The sequence below is a fragment of the Colius striatus genome, chromosome 3 (genome assembly GCF_028858725.1).
Source record: "Colius striatus isolate bColStr4 chromosome 3, bColStr4.1.hap1, whole genome shotgun sequence".
Lineage (NCBI taxonomy): Eukaryota > Metazoa > Chordata > Aves > Coliiformes > Coliidae > Colius > Colius striatus.
The window spans coordinates 69,343,118-69,364,148 of record NC_084761.1 but is presented as its reverse complement, the minus strand read 5'-3'; the positions used below and the strand labels follow the sequence as shown (position 1 = coordinate 69,364,148).

The 21,031-nt window shown below is 38.8% G+C and overlaps 1 protein-coding gene across 4 annotated transcripts in view; it reads right to left on the bottom strand.

Moving 5' to 3' along the window:
* The window catches only part of DLC1 (DLC1 Rho GTPase activating protein), a 218,006-nt gene that overhangs the window by 13,584 nt on the left and 183,391 nt on the right, over window positions 1–21,031 (bottom strand). For all 4 annotated transcript variants that reach the window (XM_061994355.1, XM_061994356.1, XM_061994357.1 and 1 more), the window contains 3 exons: window positions 11,188–11,259; window positions 8,482–8,563; window positions 1,802–1,865 (listed from right to left, as the gene is read on the bottom strand). In XM_061994355.1, coding sequence (XP_061850339.1) covers window positions 1,802–1,865; window positions 8,482–8,563; window positions 11,188–11,259 — 218 coding nt within the window. The remainder of the gene's footprint in view (window positions 1–1,801; window positions 1,866–8,481; window positions 8,564–11,187; window positions 11,260–21,031) is intronic.

Genomic DNA, 21,031 nt, shown 5'->3' with positions numbered 1-21,031 from the left:
GCCTCAAACTGTAACTATTTCTGTGCCAAGAATACAAACATTTATTGTCTTAAAAACAAGAATTATTAATATTTTAAGTATTTTATTTATGCATACTTTAGCTCCTGATCTTTTGTTTTGTTTTGTTTTGTTTTTTTAATAGAATATTTCATCAGCTCAGGAAGATATGTGAAACATCATATCTGGTTTTCGTAACTAAATACACATGACACACAGAGAAAGCAAGATTTTGTTTCCCAACCACTACAAACTACTTCTGCCATGACTCAGATGAAAACCTAAGAGGACTGGCTTGCTTATGTAAAGTTTTCAGAAGGAAAAAAATCACCTGAAACTGCCAATGGATAATAAAGATGGTTGGGTGGTGAATGTGGTTTGACTGGAAAAAAAGGAGCAGTAAAATGATCTTAATTTGCAAAGAGGTCAGTGCAAACATATGGAAACATATGTTTCTGTCAGCACAGTTTTCTCCTAATGTTAAAAAGCTTTAAGGGCTATGTATTGATTTTAATGAAGTCAAAACCAAAAGGGAATAGGATCCAAATCCATATGCCAGAACATGGGCGGTAAATGAAAATCAGGAAGGACTGAAACAAAAACTAACATCCAGATTCCGGAAGATCTGGGGCTTGAGCCTGAAGTCAGGTCTGGTCTGACCTCCAACAGCAATACTGATCATTCCAGCATTAACAAGGTTCAGGAACAAGGAGAAGAAATCTTCTGGGGGTCATAAACAGCAATCCAGCTGTCTGTCCCTACTTTTAAGGAGTTCCTACATATGCTGCTTCAGAGTGTTATCTTCTGGAGCTTGGATGCTATTTCCAACATACCACAAACAGATAGGGAAAGAGAGGATTAATTCCTGGTAAACAACCTCAGAGCATTTGTATGCATTCTTGTTAAGGGTAGGGCAGCATTGTATTGCCTTAGCTCAGTCATCTTTATCTTCAGTTGTCATATCCCAGAGGAGGGTATCAAGTACTGATCCCTTCTGGGACACACACATAGCTTTAAGACAGCTATTGAGTGGTATCTTAGAAGCAAAACTCCAGCGATTCAGCTTTCTGTTGGTACAACCTTACTGAAATTGCAGTAGGTGCTCTCTTATTTATCCCCACACTCCACAGGGATCCTGAAGATTCAGGAAACATTTTGCATTCCTGCTGAGTTCCATGGGAGCACAGAAACTTTCTAAAAATGTAGCTGTTGTATTCTGTAAAAATACTGCTTTAATTTTGAGTTACATAATTAAAAATCCAAGGAAAAGACTTACTCAGTCCTACAAAGCACTAGCTCTTTCACAGGCCAAACACAGCATAACTGGTCCTGTCTACATCATAATAAATTAACACAATCCTAACGTAGTGGCAAAGAACCAAAACTGTGAAGATGATGCCAAAGCCTATGTTCTAACATTCAGGTCAGCTCATCGTGGCTGGTCAGGGTCTCCTCCACCCTATTATTTACAATCCTGCCTGAGTGCAGGTAATATGCTACAACACACACAACTTCACTGGCAGGCAGGGAATCCCACTGCCTTTCAGATTGGGAGCAGCATCCCAGGGAAGAGTTTGCTAGATGAATAACCTTTGCCCGCAGCCAAGCCCTGCAGTTTTCACTCAGTGAGAATACAAAATGAAACTTAAGCACAGTTTTGGCTGTGTGTTCTCCACAGGTTCTACTCAGGTGCTGCCCCAGACTGCAGCTAAGCAGGTCTGCTAGATGGTTGTTTTTGGTTTTTTTTTTTTTTTCAGTTTTATTAATGTACAATGCTGTAACAGAAGACTTGAAAGGAACTTACCCTCTTCCTGTGGGGACTAATTTCTAGCTTCATCACTGCACATTTGTTTAAAGTATTTAAGCGCCTGCAAAGCAAAGGAAACCATAGTAAGAGAACACTCTGGTGTTTTGACACAGGCTGCTCCAGTTCAAAAGCTTTTGTGAAGGTTGTTCCCAAACTGCTTTGCATACAAATAGCCACAAACAGAGTTTCAATTAGAGCCCTAATTATTCTTAACCATTAACCCATTACATTTGGCTGTTACTAACTTCAGAGGGAGGGACCGGTGACTATTTGTCACAATTACCCGAATCAAAGTAAAAAGAAGTGAACTGAAACTTAAGTCTAAGTTGTGAAGTGCACTATATCCAATGAATTGTAATAATTACATTTGTTTAAACAGCAGACATTCGGTGCCTGAGATAATAAATTTCGACAAACTGAAAATAACAGCAAAACCTTCTTATTTAACACTGTATACATATGCCTGTGTAAAAAAAAAAAAAAAGACAAAATCGTGCTGCTTTACAATTGTACTTTACAAGCTAAAATATATTTCTGAATAACAAATTGATTATTTTCAAAACAGTCCCCAGAAAACTCATCAGGTTTTTTTTTGTAAAAACAAACAAGAACACAAACCTGATGTTCTCTTCCTAGACTTAAAGTTTGTTTTATACATAAAAATGTTGTTCTGAAGGACTAAAATTTTAACAAAGATAAATTGCTGCAGCAACAATACTTAAATAACCTCCTACTGAAATATGATAGCAGTCTAGATATGTATTTTCAAGTACTATATGAATGTATATAAGCATATCTCTGTTCCCTGATGAGCTAATGATATGGTAGGTATCCTTAAACCAAAAAAAAAAAAAAGGATCTGTCTTTCTACTCCCCTCTTCCCCAGAAACTGAATGTGCAGGGCCGAGTAAAACCAGCATAAAGCAGAGCAAAACTTGGCACCGTTAAAACACACAGCTCCATGGCAGTTTAGGCATAGCTAAGTGCAGGCTGCCGTGTTTTCCTGCTCTTCTCCCAGCCCTCAGCCTCCCCAGAAACTGCTCCAAGGACATGGCTCAGCTAAAATTTGCACTGGTAAAGTAGGATTATAGAAAAGATGGTGCTCTGGAAAGGCAAATGGCCAGAACAGGCTGGGCACGATGCAGAAGGCAGAAAACCTGAAGCAGCAGCTTCATGGAAGAGATAGTTTGGAACCTTATGTTAATACTTTCACTTGTGAGGCTGCACTGTGGGTTGGATTAGGAGAATAACTGAGCTGAAAAATAATCTTTCAATACCCTGTTGGGTTGAATTTCTCCCAGGTCAGTTCCCTGAGCTGTATGAAGGGTAGTGTCTGTGGGGGTAGGGAGACAGAGGAGCAGAGCTGACTCTTGCCTTCAGCCAGACCACAGCCCCAGTTCAACAAGAACAAAACTGAGCTTTAAAAAAAACTAATTCATGTTGAAGGAAGTTGTATAATTTTCACATAATTCGTCTGAGCAAAGTGTAAAGAAGACCTTGTATCAGCAGCTTTGAAAAACTATAAAGAAATGCTGACTAGTCTTGTTACTTCAGATGAGTCTCTTCAGCTTCGTGAAACTTGTAACTTGAATCTAGAAAATGTGTGCACAGGAAGAATTACTAGTTTCCCCTCTTTTCCCTTGCCTTTTATGCATAGGATTGGTTGCAGATGGTATTTACACAGGGCTTGATCCTGAGGCCTTCAAAGAAAATGGAAAAGCTCCTCCTGGTGCTTTGCTGCAGTTGTGAAGCAAGAAAAAAAAAAAAAGCAGTTTGATCTATAATTAGACCCAGTCACAACAGAGCAGAAAAGAAGAGAAACAGGAAGAATTGCCATGGGTCAAATAGTAGGGCAGTGGCAGGTTAGGAAAGTTATCCAGATCTCTCTATTTTCATCTTTGCTCTGACTTTAAAAGGCGGAAGGCTCAGTCTTGATGGCTGCACCTGGTGGGTACATGCACAAGTCCGGTGAATTTCAGATAAATAGTATTTACAGAGTTGATGAAGGGTGGATGTCCTAGCTATGTGCTACACAACAAAACCAACATTTTGGTTTTTAAGAGGCCACAGAGCAGCTGAAAGCCACCCCCCTCTATCTGCTATAAAAACATTCTCCTCTCAAGCTCCTGGACCTCAAGACCGGGGAACATTAAACTGGTTTCAGTTCCATATTGTGTAATAATTTACAAATTTCACAGTGTTGCAACCTTTGACTTATGCAGGGAGAAGTTATCACTGAATCCCTTCATCAGGCTTTATCTAGCTCCAGCCTGTCTGACCACTAATAAAGATGATCTCTGATTTCACAAAGATTACACCCCCAGACTTTTCCCCCACTCAAATAAAAACCTTGAAATAGCTGGAAAAGAGTAAAGACCTCTGTTTCCACAGAGCATGTTTAAGGAAAAAAAAAATCTCCCAGTACACACCTCACAAAAATGAGTACGAGGGCAAGATAAGGTTACTCCCAATGAGCAATGCAAATAAAAGCTCTGCTACACATTTGATGTGATTTCATCACAGAATCAGTTTCCCTTTTAAAACTTAAATGCTCCGTAGTGATTGCCTCAGGTCTGCAACTTTCATTATATACTTCACACATCCTGCTTTAACTTCTCCTCAAGTTCACCAGTGCCCAGATCCTTGAGCTACAGGGCATTGAAAACACAGTACCATATGCAAAACTACCTTCCAAACATATTATTGAATCTGCAAAGCTGATCTTACACAGTTTAGACTTTGTCAGGATGAGAGTTACCTATAGAACTGTCATTAACCTTCATACATGTTTTGCAATATATTTTAAGCACATAAACACACATTAATTTTCTACACATCTCATGAAATTGATGCCTGTTCGTGAACCACAATTTTCTGTCTCTGAACCCTTTCCTTTGGCAATTCCATTCCCAGGTGTAAACTCATCTTATCATTCCGCTACTGACAGTCAGCAGGTCTACCTCACTCTTTCGTTCTTATTCTGCCCAGACCTGTCTCAGCAACACCTTGGTGAGGACAGGATGGGAGATGAAGGACGGAGCAGGATTGCTGCAGACAGCAGTTATAGCTGCTTTCACCGTCTGGCTATCTCAGTCTTAATTTCTACAATGCCTTCTACCCCAGTCACTTTCTGGATGACAAGATAATGTTCTTTCCTATCATTTAGATAAACGCCTTTCAGTCAGCTCACTCTGTGCATCTTCACATCCAGATGGTATCTTATTCCTGTGGAGCATTCTATTTCCAAGACATCACTTCTCGCTCTCCATGAACTCCTCCCTTCCAAGGCTCTCACCCCCTTCACCCCAGCTCTGCAAAACCCTTCATCCTGAGGGTGACCAATGCGACAGGATCAGTTTCCCAGTCCCAGTCCCTGAGTGAAGACTGACCCATATCAGCCCTGAGTGGCAGTTAATGTTGGAAGCCTGAACCTGCTGCAGCCAAAACGATGAGGTACTCTAGCTTCTCTAAGAAATGAACAAACCATGCATTTTTCCTAGTCTTCTCCTCACAAATGGCCAAACTACTATAGCCTGAAGTTCTTTTAAGGCAGCTTGAACAATACATTCACTATCAAAAACTGCAATGTGAAAGGCTAAACCTCAGCTAATTTATACATTATGGGCTTATAATGTGAAGTCTAGACTCATTCTAGATTCCAGTTCTACGTAGGCTATAACCCCAGGTAATCCATTCTGCTCTCATTAACAGGAGAAAATGGTGATAACAATGCAGAATATCAGTTTTATGCATTTTAAATGACAATTTTCAATCTTTCAATTTAGCTTTAAAGTTTAAAAATATTTATCAATGGATTTACATTCTTAATTCCTTCTTATAGGACAAATTCCAACTCCAGTATACCTGTAACTAACTGATGATACAAGGCCTATCCTGTCTCACTGCAGTGGACAGCCTCTATGTTGTCTTCTGGGGGATCATCTGCACATTGTAACCTGCAAAGGAGGACAGCTCTCTTCAAGCTGAATGATACCAGCAGGGAATGCTGCTCATGCAAATCCATTACCACCAATTTCTTGGATGAGAAGTCTTGATGGCAAAAGATTCAAGAAACCTCTTGTGTGTAAAATGTGGCAGTTTTCTAGCTAGGCATAAGGAGATTAAATAGGATTTCCATCATGGCTTGCTACGTATTTTGTACTTTAGGATAAGCATGTTTCAGTACTTAGTTTTGTCAGTGTGTGATGCAGCCAGTTATCCTCTGGAGGTAAATTGCCAGTCATTAATCTACACAAAATCTCATGAAACCAAGGCCAGAAGTGCTTCTCGCAGTCACTACATGAAGTATTCTTGCACATTAGAGTCACTGCTCTAACATTTTTAACCGTACATTTCATGATAAGATCACTAAATGACATTTCTTAACCATCTATCTTCTACTGTTACCAAGTGCCATATGCTATCTCTGTAATTCAAGTCTCAACCCATTTTTCACTCTTTTTTTTTTTCCCAGAAAAATCCTTAATGGGGTGGCTATTGATACCTTTTCCATTTAGAAAGGAATTTGGCAAAGCATTTAGTAACAAGTTAGTTTTAAAGTTACATTAGTTTTCCTGCATTCATTAACAAGACTATTTAATGTTCAGATTGTACTGTTTAGATGTAAACTGTCATTTAAAATGCTTCAAACTTAAAAAAACCCTAACCCTGTCACTGTGGTTTCTGCAGTCTTTTTTAAAAGCGATTGCTTCACATGTAGTAATTAGAACAAAGTATCAGAAGTGCTGGAAGAATGCTGGTTGTTAAACAGAAAAGCGGATTCTCAGCACAGATGACTTACTGTTTTGCTACCACTGCATACAGTGTTAATTTAGTTCTGTGCTGAAAATCCAAGTAAATTCAAAACTATTCTGATTTTCAGTAAAGAAACAGTGATAGACCTAGGGCTGTGAAACAACTCTTTTACTGAGGAAACTCCTTTACTGTTTACAGACTGCCCATGATGTGAGTCAAAATAAACCCAGGTTCAAGCAGAAATGCAGCATTCCAAAGGATGTGCCTTCTCCATGTTTTTTTAATGAGCTTAAGAAAATTACAAGGAGATGTGGAAAAAAAATATCTAAAGATGGAAACGTGATAATGTACTGCTTTTGTCTAACACAAATGGCAAAGGGCCAAATTCAGACATCTGAGACAACCGAAATGCTTCAGTTTTATTTTGAGATGGATCTGAAAGCTACTGGAGAAATTTCAGCTTTGGTTTTAAAGGTAAAAGGTAACTCTGATATATAAGTCACAAGATTCAGATCTTTGTCTCAAGCAACAGGATGACTGGTGGATTCTTGCAGATGTGATGAATGTGAAGAGGTTATTTTACAATCAGCAGACTTATTAAAGATTTCCCACCTTCACAATACATATAAATACTAATATAATTTTGTTTTTCCTCATTTTTATTAGAAGACTTACAATATAAGCTTCCACTCTTAGGATACAGATCTTTTTGCTGTCACTGTGTTCAGAAAAACTCCTAATTGTTTGTATTGATCACACTGGCAGAAAATCTCGAAGAGATATGGAGGACATATTCTTACTTTCAGTAGTGAGAAACAAACTGCTACCATTTTTTTCCCCGATAAATAAATAACTCCAGGTTTAAAAGTATTCTTGCAGGCGAGCACTAGGTACGAAATATGCTGGCTTGACTGTATTTTGTTTCCTGCCAAGGGAAAACCATGCTTCTGGGAACTAGCGTTTATTCACATTGCTGTGCTTTCTGTTCAACAACTTCAGAAGTTCCAGAGCACACAAATAAGTAGACCAATGCAATACATTTTAATACTGATGGAATAGGTGCCCTAAACTTCAGTGGGGCATATCTTGAGTGAGAATTTAACAATAATGAGGTTTTTTTTTTCCCTTCCTCATGGCTGGACAACAAATTTACTTTCTTAGACTGAAAATCTTGTAAATATTTCTGAAGAGCTTTAAACTCCAGTTCCTCTATTTCTCTCCCAAGTATGGCAGTGATGGCATGAGAATACTATAAACTTCAAGCCTTTCTTAAAAGGGTTTAGTAATTCATTACAATTACTGATGTTTGAAGTTGGAGACATCATGCATGCAGCATCCAAAAGCATTAATTTTTCAGACAATTTGGAAAGCTGCCATACTGAAGGACAGAGGCAGAAAACTGCACTTATTTCTAGGCAATGGGAGATATAAAAAAGCTAAGCCATTTTTTTTCCATTTAAGATGGTGGACTCACATAGAGGAGGTAACTGATGGATGGTTAAGTGTCAGATGGGGCCACTGCAATTGCTTTTATGATAAAATTGGTAATGCTGAGGCTGCAGTTCTGTAAAAGCATGCTGCCACACACTGGAAAGTCTTGCTTCCTCTCTTTTTTGGGGAAGATTCATTACTTGAAAGCAAATTAGGAATAATAATAATTAAAAATATGTCTGTGAAATATCTGTCACAGACTTCTGGTACTTTACTCCAAACTTTGTTTTAAATAAGATTCCCAAACATTAGTTAACTCAATACATCATTCTAATGGAAATTGCATACTGACAGTGAATAACAAAAAGGTCTCACGCAAATGAATATTTAATGGTACATAATTCAGTTGAAGTTATGCATTTCCCAGGTTGTACTTTCTATTACACAGGAGGGGTTTGTTTCAAAATGCAGTGTGGTTTCTTCTCACCTACCTGCATAATGCCTCAATAGCATCTCTGTCCAGGAAGTCATGCTCTCGCTTGACTAGAGCAATGTCAATTGGAAAAAGGAGATCTGTAGGAATAGAGACAGGTGGAATCAAAATTAGTGTCCAATGGTAAGTTACTTCAGAACAATCATCTGTCTCCAGTTCAGTTCACCAAGATACCTGAGACTGGCCCTTCTCAGTTGAACACACACTATCATCTCAAATGCTTCTTCTTCAAGTACAAGTTTTTCATGTGCAGCTTTGGTAACTGAAAGCTCATGTGCAAAATGGAGGAAAGCAGTGATGAATCAATGGGATAGGGAAAGAGGGAATTGTGAGCTCCCTATCTGACATCAGAAGTATAAACTGATTTAGACCAGCTTTATTTAAAATAAATATACAAACTCCATCAAAGTACTAATATCTCTCCTTAAAGAAAAAAGGTCAGTAAACCCCACATCTCTGGAAAAGAATGAAAACCCGAATCTCCCTGGCTGTTAATCAAGCTATTTAAAAGACTGACACGGTTACAACATTACTGAGATATGGACTGAAATGAAAGCAAGCCAAGCTGTGCGGAGCCCATACTGCCTCCTTTCCTTAAAAGATTATTTAGGTAAACAACTGAGAGAATGAGGGGGAGGAAGCAATGTTGGCAGAGAGTTGAAAATTTACTACAGCTCTGAAGCAGTAACTGCATATATATATATTATTTACTGTCCTCCACAGATTCCTGACTGTCATACAGATCCTGATCTGGCATTCCTTGCACAGTCAAAACTCCCACCAAAGCCACTGTGTGTTCAGGGCATGCAGCAATAGAAGGACAAACTATGAATATATTGCTGCAGTTGCACACAACTTTTCTGGTCCAAGTGATTGTTTATAAAACATTTTAATTTGCAGGCTCGGAAAGAAAGAGCTGAAATGATGAAAAGAATAGGACTTGTGTTAATTTGCAGGAAGGTAGTTAATATTCTGGGTTTTCTATGTTAATGGATACTCTCTCAAATGAACTATAAATTTTGCCCCAGGAATAAATGGACATCTTCTGTGAATAAATAAATAAATAAGTAAGTAAAAATTTCTGTCATTTCTACAGAAAACTGCAGCTTTCGCAAAGCAACTGACAAAGGCTCACTGATTAATTTCCATTTTAAATGCATACTGGCAACTTATTAGAACTCCTGTACTATATCCAATTGATTCATAGGTCTCCCATTCACTATTTTAAGTCCAAGGTGTGAGTAAAGAGTGTGAGCACATTCAGCTGGTATTTTGCTGCTGTTAGGGGGGCTTGCAAAGGACATGGTATCATGTTTTCATATAAGGACAGTTGTCTTTTCAATGGCTATGGCTGGCCTTGATCCCACCTCTGCCATCCTTTTGATAGCAGGACATGGTCCTATGTTAAAAGCTTTGTCTAGGTTTAGAGTGTCTAGGTAGGCCAATGGCAACCACAGGTAGGACAGGTTTTCTGAATGCCAGTACTTTGTTAGGGGGATTTACAGCTTAGCATAACATGAAACCCACAAACTCACATATTCATAGTCTTGTCCCCAGTTTTAACAAAGACTGGAAGTACAGTCCCAGCTCTACATCCAACAAAAATCTCAGCATCTCCATTAGCACACAAGGAAAACAAAATGGAAGAAAAATAACATAAGGAAATTTGATTTCTAAACGGGTGAAGAAAAGTTTTGCCAAGTGCTGCTTTTGAAAGTACTATTATCATCTCATATTGCCAATGCAGCTGCAAATCAAAGCTCAACTAGATCATTTTTCAAGAAGGTCAGCTCAGCATTTGCTATAATTTCCAACTGTTATACACTGTAAATAATAAGCTTTCTCTGCTCATTCTTACACGCAGCAGCTGGAGTTTGTTTTATAAAAAAGAAGAGGTAGATAAGACTGCATAATAATTTCACTGCGGTGCATGTAATGCTAAGTGGTGGTGATCACACTTTAATCCAAACTTGGGTACTTTGCTCTGCATCAGTGTCAAAACTGTATGCCAAACTTAAAAGCTCCTAGTAGGTTAGAGAGGCAGTAAAGACAACAGTTTAACTGAAGACAACGGTTTTAACTGAGAAAAACCTTTGCAAAAGTGGCCACACAAAGTGAATCCATCCCACTGCAGGAGGCAGGCGTTGCTTTGTGGAGCTGCGCAAAAATGGCCTGTGTGTTCTTTTTTCCCTTCACAGTAAGCCTGTTTCGAACACCAAACCAAACTGCTGTGAAAACATGCAGAGGACTTGGGAATCATGAAGCGTACAGATGCATCCGTGCATAAGCAGAATTGCCTACCTCTGCTCCATCAGGAAAGCTGCCTGGTGGAGCTGGAAACAGCTTCTAAGACTGGGCTCACAGCAGTGGGTGGCTACATTCATGAAAATATAGTTCATTTGTGTTTTATCCACAGGGAATGTACCATGGTGCTAACATAACATCTGTGCTACGAGGACACTTGAAAGAATCAGACTACAACAGAAATCTGCAACAAATGTGGACTCTAAGAGTGCTTCAGAGACCCATTGGGTTTGGAATATCTATTGAGTGTTGTGGGTAGCACAGAGCAGCCCAATCCCTAAAAGTCATCTTATGTACTGGCACTTCAGTTGTGACCCTGAACCTTATTTAATTGGTGAATGTTACACCTTACTGTCCAAAAATTGCCAGGGAATATCAACTTGCAAGCTCATGTGCCTACCTTCATAAAGCTGTGCGTACTGTGGGAACCCAGCAGCCCGTAGCCAGTCACAAGCTTCCTTGGCCTCGATTTCTGGAAGAGAACAGAAACAAGACACCCTTTGATTAGTGACTTGCAAAGCAAAAACTTCTGCACCACTTCTACTATTCCCATTACAAAATAAGCACAAAGGTATTCAGCAACTTTGAACTGAGACACAGGTTTGCTTATGCCAGTTTGCTTTTCTTCTCATTACCAAACATATCTTGGATTCTGCAAAGTCACTAGCATTCACCTGTTATTTATCAACAGCTCATCATTTTAATAGAGAAACGGGCACAGATGAAAACTGCAGGAGTTAAGGATTATTCTATACAGGTTTTTTTCACACTAGAGAAACCATCAACGCAATCAACATGAGCAGCATTTGTTCAAGAAATCTTACGATCTTCTTGGCACAACTGCTTTGTCATGACAGAAATTCCTAGTAGAGCTCATAATACTGTGCACTGAAACATCTTGTAGATAGTAGTGACAGACCCAAGCAGACCCAAGTGACAGACACACTGTACTGCAGCTCGCTCAAGCGTGTATTTACTACCCAACAAGAACCTAGTTTCACTGGAGGTCTCCAAGGCATTTATGAGTTACTTGGTATATTACAGGAAATTCATCTAACCTCACTATGCCCAAAAACTAAACATGCCACAAAATGAAATTATTCACATATATATACATGACACTGAAAGAAAGGAAACATTCTGAATGTGGGTTATATTGGTCTGTGAATAAATTTGCATAAAATAATTTGTTACCTAATATAAGCAGAGACTATGTTACCTTATTATCGTAAACTAGGAAAATGTAAAAGGTATTTAAGGTATTCTCTGAGTGCTCAGGAAACAGACTGGGTTAGCTTTCTTCCTCTAAAAATTCAAGAAAGTGCTACTGGGAATTTATCTCCCTGTTTAGAACTGATCAAACAGACAGTGAGCAATCAGAAACTCTTAAAGTTCATCTGGCTTTGATTATATTCACTGTTCTTGATGGACCAGAAAAGAAAAGCTTCATTATGTACAACTCAGTAGACAATTTTGCCACCTACTTGGAGAGGATAGCTACTTGCTGCAGAAACCACACGCAAAAGGGTTTTCTCACAATGACTCAGAATATAAGTAACTGCATATAAGGCAGTAAAAAGCCAAATATAAGTCAAATATCTCCAGATTTTGGCTTGTTACAAAATATTCCCAGTGTGATACAGGCAAATAATTAAAATCAGACAGAACAGCAGTCACCTTTTAGTGTCTCCAAAATGATAGCAATTCCCCTCTAATTCTCAAGATTACTACAACTGGGTTAAAATACTTGTGCTTTGCTACAGTACTTTGCTAAGATACGTACCCAAACCAAAGGGTTAAGGTGAGCTAAAGCACAACATTCCAGATAAATAAACAGCTAAAAATCCACTCTTGCTGAAGTCAGGACAAGCAGGCATTTGTGTAACTTGTGTTTGCTTCACCTTTGGGTTACGGGACCACGTGAGAACAAGCACGTACAGACATATTGACTTGGCTACTCATTAAGAAAAAGCATTCTTCAATTCCAATTGCAAGCAATTGTAAACTTTCATTCCAGATAGTATTTTAATTTTGGTATCCTAAAGAAATGCATGGGAAAGTTGATAAAGAAGGGAAAAAAAAATTAAAATATATTTAAAACTTGTACTGATAAAATAAGAACAAATAACAGGATATTACTATATTAGAATGAATGAAAATACTAAAGTAAAAAAAATCTGCAATTAGTCTTTAAGAGCACTTCTATGTCATGTCCTGCAGAACTCTCTGGATTGAATGGAAATTTGACTTAAAACTGGGGGAAAAATAAAAGAAAAAAAGATTCCTAACAACCAGTATTTACTTAAAAATGCAGGTAGATGACTGTACTGCAATTGAAGAAAGTGTTAGATTCCTTACTACTACAGTAGCTCTTAAATTTGTTCAAATATTTGTTCACAGGTCCTTTACTGAGCACCTCAGGTATATGACCTGTAAAATATTTTTAGAACTAGAAAATTATGAATATGCATTTATTAGACCTTTTTTTTTAAGGTTGTCTATAGAAGATTTGTGTACTGTGGAAGTAGTATTTTATAGGCATCCAGGTGTGAGGTGCCTTTGGGACTTTCAGAGCATATTTGCTTTCAAAATACCTTTGAGAATCCCCCAAGAAGTCTACCTAGGCAATTAAACACCTGAATTGTTCCTGGTTGGCCACAAGAATGGCACAGAATAATCAAACATCTGTGCACCTGTTCACCAATTAGGCTAGATAAATGCCTAGCACTGGGTACAGGTCAGCATCCAGGGTTTAAAAGCACTGTTTGCCCCAGTTCCATCTCAATCATTTTGGGAAAGCCAGGGCTCTAGCCTCTAGCTCCTTTTGCATCTCCTTGGAAGGGTGAGGGGTTTGGAGAGCTGCCTTGTTGAAAGGGTCAGGGAATCCCTTGTGGCCAGAGCGCTCTCTACATCTCCTCCATTCACATCAAGTGTGTGTCAGAGGGGGATGTGATAGGAGTATGGGTGACAAAAAAGAGACAGGACCTAAAAAAGCAGCTCCTTTCATTCAACTCCAGGGGCACAAATCCAGGATTGCTCCTAGATTGTACCAATGCACTATGATCAGATGAACAGAAAGGCAATTTCCAAACTAGTTTCCCCATCTCAACACTGCTTGTTACTGAGGAGTCAGACTATGAACAAAACTGTATGCATGTGAAATTCAGGCAGATCAAAATAGAGCCAGAGGTAGAATCCAGCCCAGGGTGCACTGAATAGGCTGCACATAAAGATGAGTACACAGAACAAGCTTCCTCACATAAGAGGTACAAACTTAAACAGCTGAAAGCTTGTGTAGCTAAAAAGTTCATTACCACAACTTAACTGGGATTTGCCTTTGAGAACAGAATACACTAGTTGAACCTGAGGTTCTGGCTAAATAATTTAAACTATGTGAGAAGAAATCTGTGCTTTCCAAATACCAGTTTTTTGTCCAGCTCAGCAGCATCATCCCTGGGGCTCTTGGTTTTTATACTCGTTTTAGACATGGGAATACAGGCAAGTCCTTGTCATCTGAATCAATGGCAACCAGAATAATGAGAGGCAAGAGAGGAAGTTGGGAGCTTCCAAAATCAGATTTTTCCACTATTTGTGAAACGTTTTAGAAGTGACAAGTCACCCAGAGCCTTCATCCAGTCTCCCAGAGGACCTAAGTTACAGATCATTACCTGAACTACGAGCTTACTGCTGAGTACAGCATCTGCTTGGCCAGCAGAGACACAAGGAGGAGAGGGAGCTTGCAGAGGAACTCTACACTGCTTTCTGGCCCATTTTAGGGAAATCTTACTTCAGCCCCAATTAATCTGCCATGATATGCAAAGCAATTTCCCACCGTGAGCATCTTTCCAGTGAAGGCCTGGCAGCCAAGCTGATACGAGTTGCTGAGGGAAAGGGACTGGTCTCACTCCCTCCTCCCCACTCCATTCCCAAGGTGCCACTTCCCTTCTGAATCAAACATCCTTGCCAGCTAAAACCTTTAACATAAACTACAATTCAGTATACATCCCAGGCAAGAAATGTATGTTCAGCTTTTCAGATGTGCGTCCTGTGCTCTCCCTAAGCAGCAGGAGGTTCTTGTACGAAAGAACTGTTGGGAAGAAAGAAATCGTGCTATTATTTCTAAATGTCCTGATACACTAGAAAATCTCTTAGAAAGTAAAACAAAGGAAAAAAAAAAGCCCAACACAAAACATAAAAAAACCCAAAAGGAGTACAATGAAGTCTTTATTCTTGGTGCCATGTAAGCAAACAGCAGGCAAACGTGTTAAAGAGGAAACAGGAAATTTTTATTGGAAACAGCTTTATTTGTTAGTCTGTTTCACAAAGCAGGCCTCCATGCTCAAATCAACGGTAGCAGTTCCTTGTGTGTATGGTTGGGAACCATTAGCCCTTATTTACCCACTTCCTGGGGGGTTAGGAGGATCCAATTCTTCCCCAAACGGGTAAGTGAAAATGGAAACTTCTAACTTTCCTTTTGTTTAACTTTGGCTAATCTTGGTTCATAGCCCAGGAAGTTTGCAAGTCTGAAACCTCATAGCAAAAATATCTCAATTCACACCTTGATTGATACTGCAATCTCTAAGGCGTCTATAGATTTTTGTTGGATGATAGCTTCCGTCCTGTAGAAAATAAAAATTGCACAGTGTGATGCTGCAGTAATGTCCTCTCAGAAAAAAAAAAAAAAAAAAATCACAGCAGTCTAGCTAGGAGCAGTGAGATTATTTGCTTTCATTCTCTTTTTTTCCCTTTTGCTTCCATGAAATAACATGCAACTTAAGCACCAGATCTTTCAGGGTCTTCAGGACAACGTGCAAAGTAGATCTGTCTTTGTACAGTCCCGCATTCACTCCATTTTCACCTAAGTGCTAAACATCATATGAACAGCTTTTCCAAGCAGATGGTTTCCTCTTGCCTCAACTCAGATACCTTTATGGCCATATTAGCACCTCCACATATCAGTTCTAATCATCTCACCTTTTGGCCCTCTTAAGAGAACTGACCGCAAAAATCTGTAGCAAGATTAGTCAAATCAATGCTGTTAAAATAAAATTTCAGCTAAAATGGATGTCATTGCTGAAGGTTCACAGCAACGCCATACCTAACCTAAACTAACCTGGTTTGTTTGGGGTTCTTTTTGGTCTTAATTTTTGACCAAGTCATTCCAGCTGAAATTGACTTTTTCATAAAAGAAAGGGAAAAAAAGTAAAATTTGAATATAAAGTCATCTTCCTGAATTCACTTGCAGGAAAGTCTGTCCCATGCAATGCAGAGAACGTGATTTCTCACTGTGAATGCTAGAGATGAACCTGCTTGCTCCTACTACAATGTGTGAAACTCCATAAACTACCTGCACATGTTCTAAGGAAGAGATGGAACAAAAAGAGGATTCTTTTCCATGAAGGACCGATGCTTAAGTTTAATGGGTGCAAAGGGGCTTGCACGCTCAGAAGATTATCCTCTTTTTTTTCTGTCTGTATCACATAGGGGCAGATAATTTCTATCACTTCCCTCCGAAATTTCTGCTGTTTTGCAATACTTATGTTCAACTTCAAAACACCGTCCTGAGCTATTAAGAAGCTTGAGATCATTCAGGATCATATTTTTTAAGACCAGCTGTGGTGTATGTGAGAAATACTCTTCTCTGGATAGAATTCCAAGTACAAGTACTTGAATTACCTCCCTGACACGTGAATTGTGGTTCCAACACTAGATTTAATCACTCTATCCAACCACTCAGTCTACAGATAGATGAACATGGATGTGAAATCTGAGACAAACTGGGAAAAAAAAGAACTCCTTCACTGTGACAGCTGTCTACAGATGAGCAGGCTAGGCACCAAAAATGATAAATCAGTTCTGTGTAACATCATATGCCTGCAGCTCTTTAAAGTTGGGACAGTATGACTTCCTAGGAGTTAGTCTGCTATGTGTCTGTGGCCTCAGATGGTTTTCACTTTGAAGATATGTGACTGTAGCTCGAAAATAATTAAATTCCTTTTCATAAGTCTGTTTTTTCTCAAACCCAAATATTCCTTAGGCAATATCATTAGCTTAACACCCTACACTTTTCAAGGGAAGAGTACATAGCAAGGACTAGAAAAAGCAAAATGTCCTCAATTGCTGAAACTTGCTAAGTTTGCGCATAAATGTTCAACCACTGAAAGTCAGAGAATTCTGAAAATCCCATTAAAACCTCTTGCCAAATTTCTGACACATTTGGAATCTCATTCTAAGAGAACAATCTAATCTTATACAAATGTCCTAAAACATTAGTCCAACACATTCAGCCCATGAAGGATTCATGTCTTGAAGAATCAGTGAGTCTGAAACAACAGTAAGTATGACTTGGAAGTTTTGAAGTGAAAGCTAACAACCTTCCCGGGAGAGTCCCTTTTCTCCTTTCACCTTTAAAGCTCAACTTACATTTTGTAATAGCAGCTGTTTTTTTTTTTTGATGAGCTACTGTTCTTCACTGTGCTTCAATTTACCTTCCACAGTGAGGTGATACATTCAGTGACCTCCAATTAATGTTGCCTGCCTCAACAGTCAATTCAAGCTGATATGGATGCACACACCAAATTAAGAAAATATTTCTCACCAGAAACTTTCTAGGGGGAAAAAAAACCAAGTTCTTCAAAAAACCCCCAAATATACGGCACCAAATATACATATTGCTTTTTAGTCATAAAAACCCTAGAAAGAGGTGGTAGAGAGGAATGTTACTCAGATGTTTTTCAACTGTATGACTATGATTGAAGAAACACACTCCTTGTGTTCCTGCTGGCTTTGGGTTAAACATAGGACTGGCTTTTTCAAGTTATGGAGCCTTTCAGCGAGACAGTAACTATGCTGCTATGTTATGTGTAAACCACAGGACACTGGGAGAAGAAACAGAGTATGTTTGGAATTTGTGTGGGAACAAATGAAGAAGTAAGGAAACAGATGTTTAAGATCATATATTGATACTTTCCCTGAAAAAAATCAGGAAGCTTTTTTTTCTGTCAGCAGAGCTTTTGGAAAGAGCAAATGGCTTACTTCCACTGATGGGGTTTTAAGTTTGTTTATTCCCATAATGACAAAAGCCACATTAAAAAAAAAAAAAGAATCTATATGACTGGTTTCCAAAATATCCACATAGGTGTATGTTGCCTGTATGTAATTTCCCTCCCTACCAACTGTACCAGGCTACACAATATAGTAGTTTTAATTGCTCACCGATTCTCTTGTCTAGCACAGGAAACAAAATACCCTTTGTGAATCAAAATCTAATTAACTTGAATTTCCTTTTCATAGTCCTCAGCATATTGAAATCACTTCAAAAGTTTTTTAGCTCAAAATTTAACAAGATAAACAGCATTTGTTCAAAGTATTTAAAATATTTAGAGATTGAGCCAATACTTGTCAAATTAAATGGGAGTCTCTATGAATTTCAGAGGAGTTAAGCCCTTCTCAACAGGGAACGAGGGGTCTCTAAAAGCCAACAATAGTCTTTTTCAGGAAAAAAAGGGATCAGTTTCACAATTTTCATTATTTTTACCCCAAAAATATTTTAAACAAGACTTTTGATTTCTCTAAGTCCAGTTGTGCTCTAAGCCCATCCTTAGCATGGGGAGCACTCCAGGTTTTCATCAGAGCAAATGGAAGGACACTGCCTGATGGCAGGAGGGCACAACCACCTCCCCCAGAGCAAGTCCTCGCTGACAAGAAGTCCTCCTCTCCATCAAGAGTTCCTGGAGCAACTGCTATGCTCAAAATCCATCAAATCAGCACCACTTCAAGATTTAATACAGGGACACTGGAATAAAAGGTAGTGTCCACGTCTTTGTTATGTGCTTAACCTATTCACTCTGTAACAGACTGCAATTACTGCTTATTTTCACACTATTAAATGTGTTTCTAACTGCTCAAAGTTAGCTGCATTACTTCCTAAGAAGACTTTGGGAAAGTACGTTCTAGGACAAAAGTATCATTGCAACTCCTGGACTTACACTGTAAATCAGGATCAAAATTAATTCCTAAATGTGGGGGGTTTTTTTTGTTTGTTTTTTAAATTTTAAGCATATATGGAAAGTTTAACAAAGAAATTTTAAAGCCATGATCCAAAAGTTAAGAACTAACTTTGTTTAAGCAGAAAACTAATGCTTCATACGGCTATTTTCCTGCCAAAGAATCATTATTTTTATAGATTAAACATGGTCTTCTCCCATTCATTTTTAAGAAGGTTCATAGATGAAGAGGAACAAGATGTTAAGTGACTTAAAAAAACCCTAAGAAATAATTGGGCACATGGGTTATTTATCTGGCCTGATTAACACAGGGTGGTCTTGGAGGAGGATTATTTGGGGCAGAGAAAGCAGTTAGTCAAATCCTCTGAAGGAGGTCATGTTGACAGATTCCAGAGTGAGAAACGAATCCTCCTCCAAAGACCGGGAAGCAGAAGATGACTTTAACCTCCTCTTCTCTCACAAATTATTTGGTTAGAATGACCTTTGAGAACATACTGAAGGGCAAACATTAACCATTGCTACTTCCAAGCCCAGCATTAACGTTCTCCCATTGTACCCTGCCTGAAAGCTAGTAAATTTGCATGCTGTATGCAAAATTCAAATCAAACGCCCATCAAACTTCAGAGGGAGGCAAAAATGCACAAAGTCTGGGTCACCTGTTCAGATCTAGCGAATAAGAAGAGCCAAACTGAGCTATCTGAATGGTTCATACTGTAGAAAGGAGAGTTACTTCCAGCTTGTTAAGCTTCAACATCAAAACCATCCACACACACAGGAAGAAATATGGAATAAAGACTGCCTTTGCATCATAACGTCATTGATGACTCAGACTGCACCCTGTGTGGATGACACAACACTAAATACCAGTGGCAGTGAAACAGCCCAACGTAAAGCTGGTAGCATCCCAGCTGAACACCTCTTTCCCTATATCAGAATTAAAAGCGCAAACCCAGATTTTCCCCAAAGCAAATATTACTGTGAACTTTCTATTTCCAGATACTACAGACAGTTACAGTATTCTTCTGTCTGTGATACTGCACACTTCAAAGTGCTTTTCTTGGTCCTTATCGAATGGTCACATCTTGAGAGAATGGTCTAGATACACCAGAGCCATAGTAGCACTGCAAAGCCAAAGCAGCATTGCAAACGTATGCAGAGAGACTATGTATGAAAAGAAGGGAAGTTTAAACAGATCATAAACTTTTGTACTGTAAAGTTTCTTGTATCTTATGCAGGAAATCTGTTCTCAGAGACACACACAAAGAGCAGAGGGAAGGGTGGCTGGCAGAGCATCCAGTTCTGTGGGTCCACAGGGTCACAGAAAGAACATCCCCAAAAGGCCAGAATGCAAGTTGGGGGATATTTTTCTTAATTGTGTGTCTTCAGGAAACGACAAGAATAGGCCTGGGAATGTCAAACTGTGTCCACCTCTGGCTTCAGCAACTGTCGTTCATGCATCTCCTCAGGAAGCATTATTTGTACAGACTGAGATGAGCATTTGAACAGAGAGATTTAGACAAACATAAAATTATTTAAAACTAAGACTAAGAAATTCTACACCATATTAAACTCTAAAAACATATTCCCCTCAGCAACAGTGAGCGATCATATTGTGCCTTCATTAGAAGAGAGATTGGATACTATCTTTTCGTGATCCATCTAGCACACTCCTGATACATCTAGCACAGTCCTTCCTAAAGGAAACAAATAATAAGAAAATATTTGAAAGAATATTCATCCTAACATACAATTATGCTTATCATGCTCTTCTAAAGACACCAAAGTACTTCACAAAGGCATTACCTGTAAGTTTCAAAGAATGAAATTCAATTAATTAGCCTGTTAAGTCATTCCTGACTTTGTTTTACTACTACCAGTTATGTCAATCATATCCTGTACGAACAGACCTACCATTCCAAAGATATGCTGTGTGGGATAGGGTAAATCTGAGTGTCAGTAAGTGTGGCAGAATAAATACCCAGTGAAAAGAACTAAAGAGCTTCAATCACTGTACAAATCTGTGCCCATTTCATGAGACTTGTTCATCACTGCTGGAAGACAGACTTTGTTTTTCCCCTAAAACAGGAGAAGAGGGGGAAATAGAAGAGAAAATAAACAGGAAAAAAGAAAACAAGCTTGGAAAAAAAAATCAAGACCACACAAGACAATCTTGATATCCTGCACCAGCCGGGATTACCAACAGCCTAAGTATATGTAGATCTCACTCACTACATCACT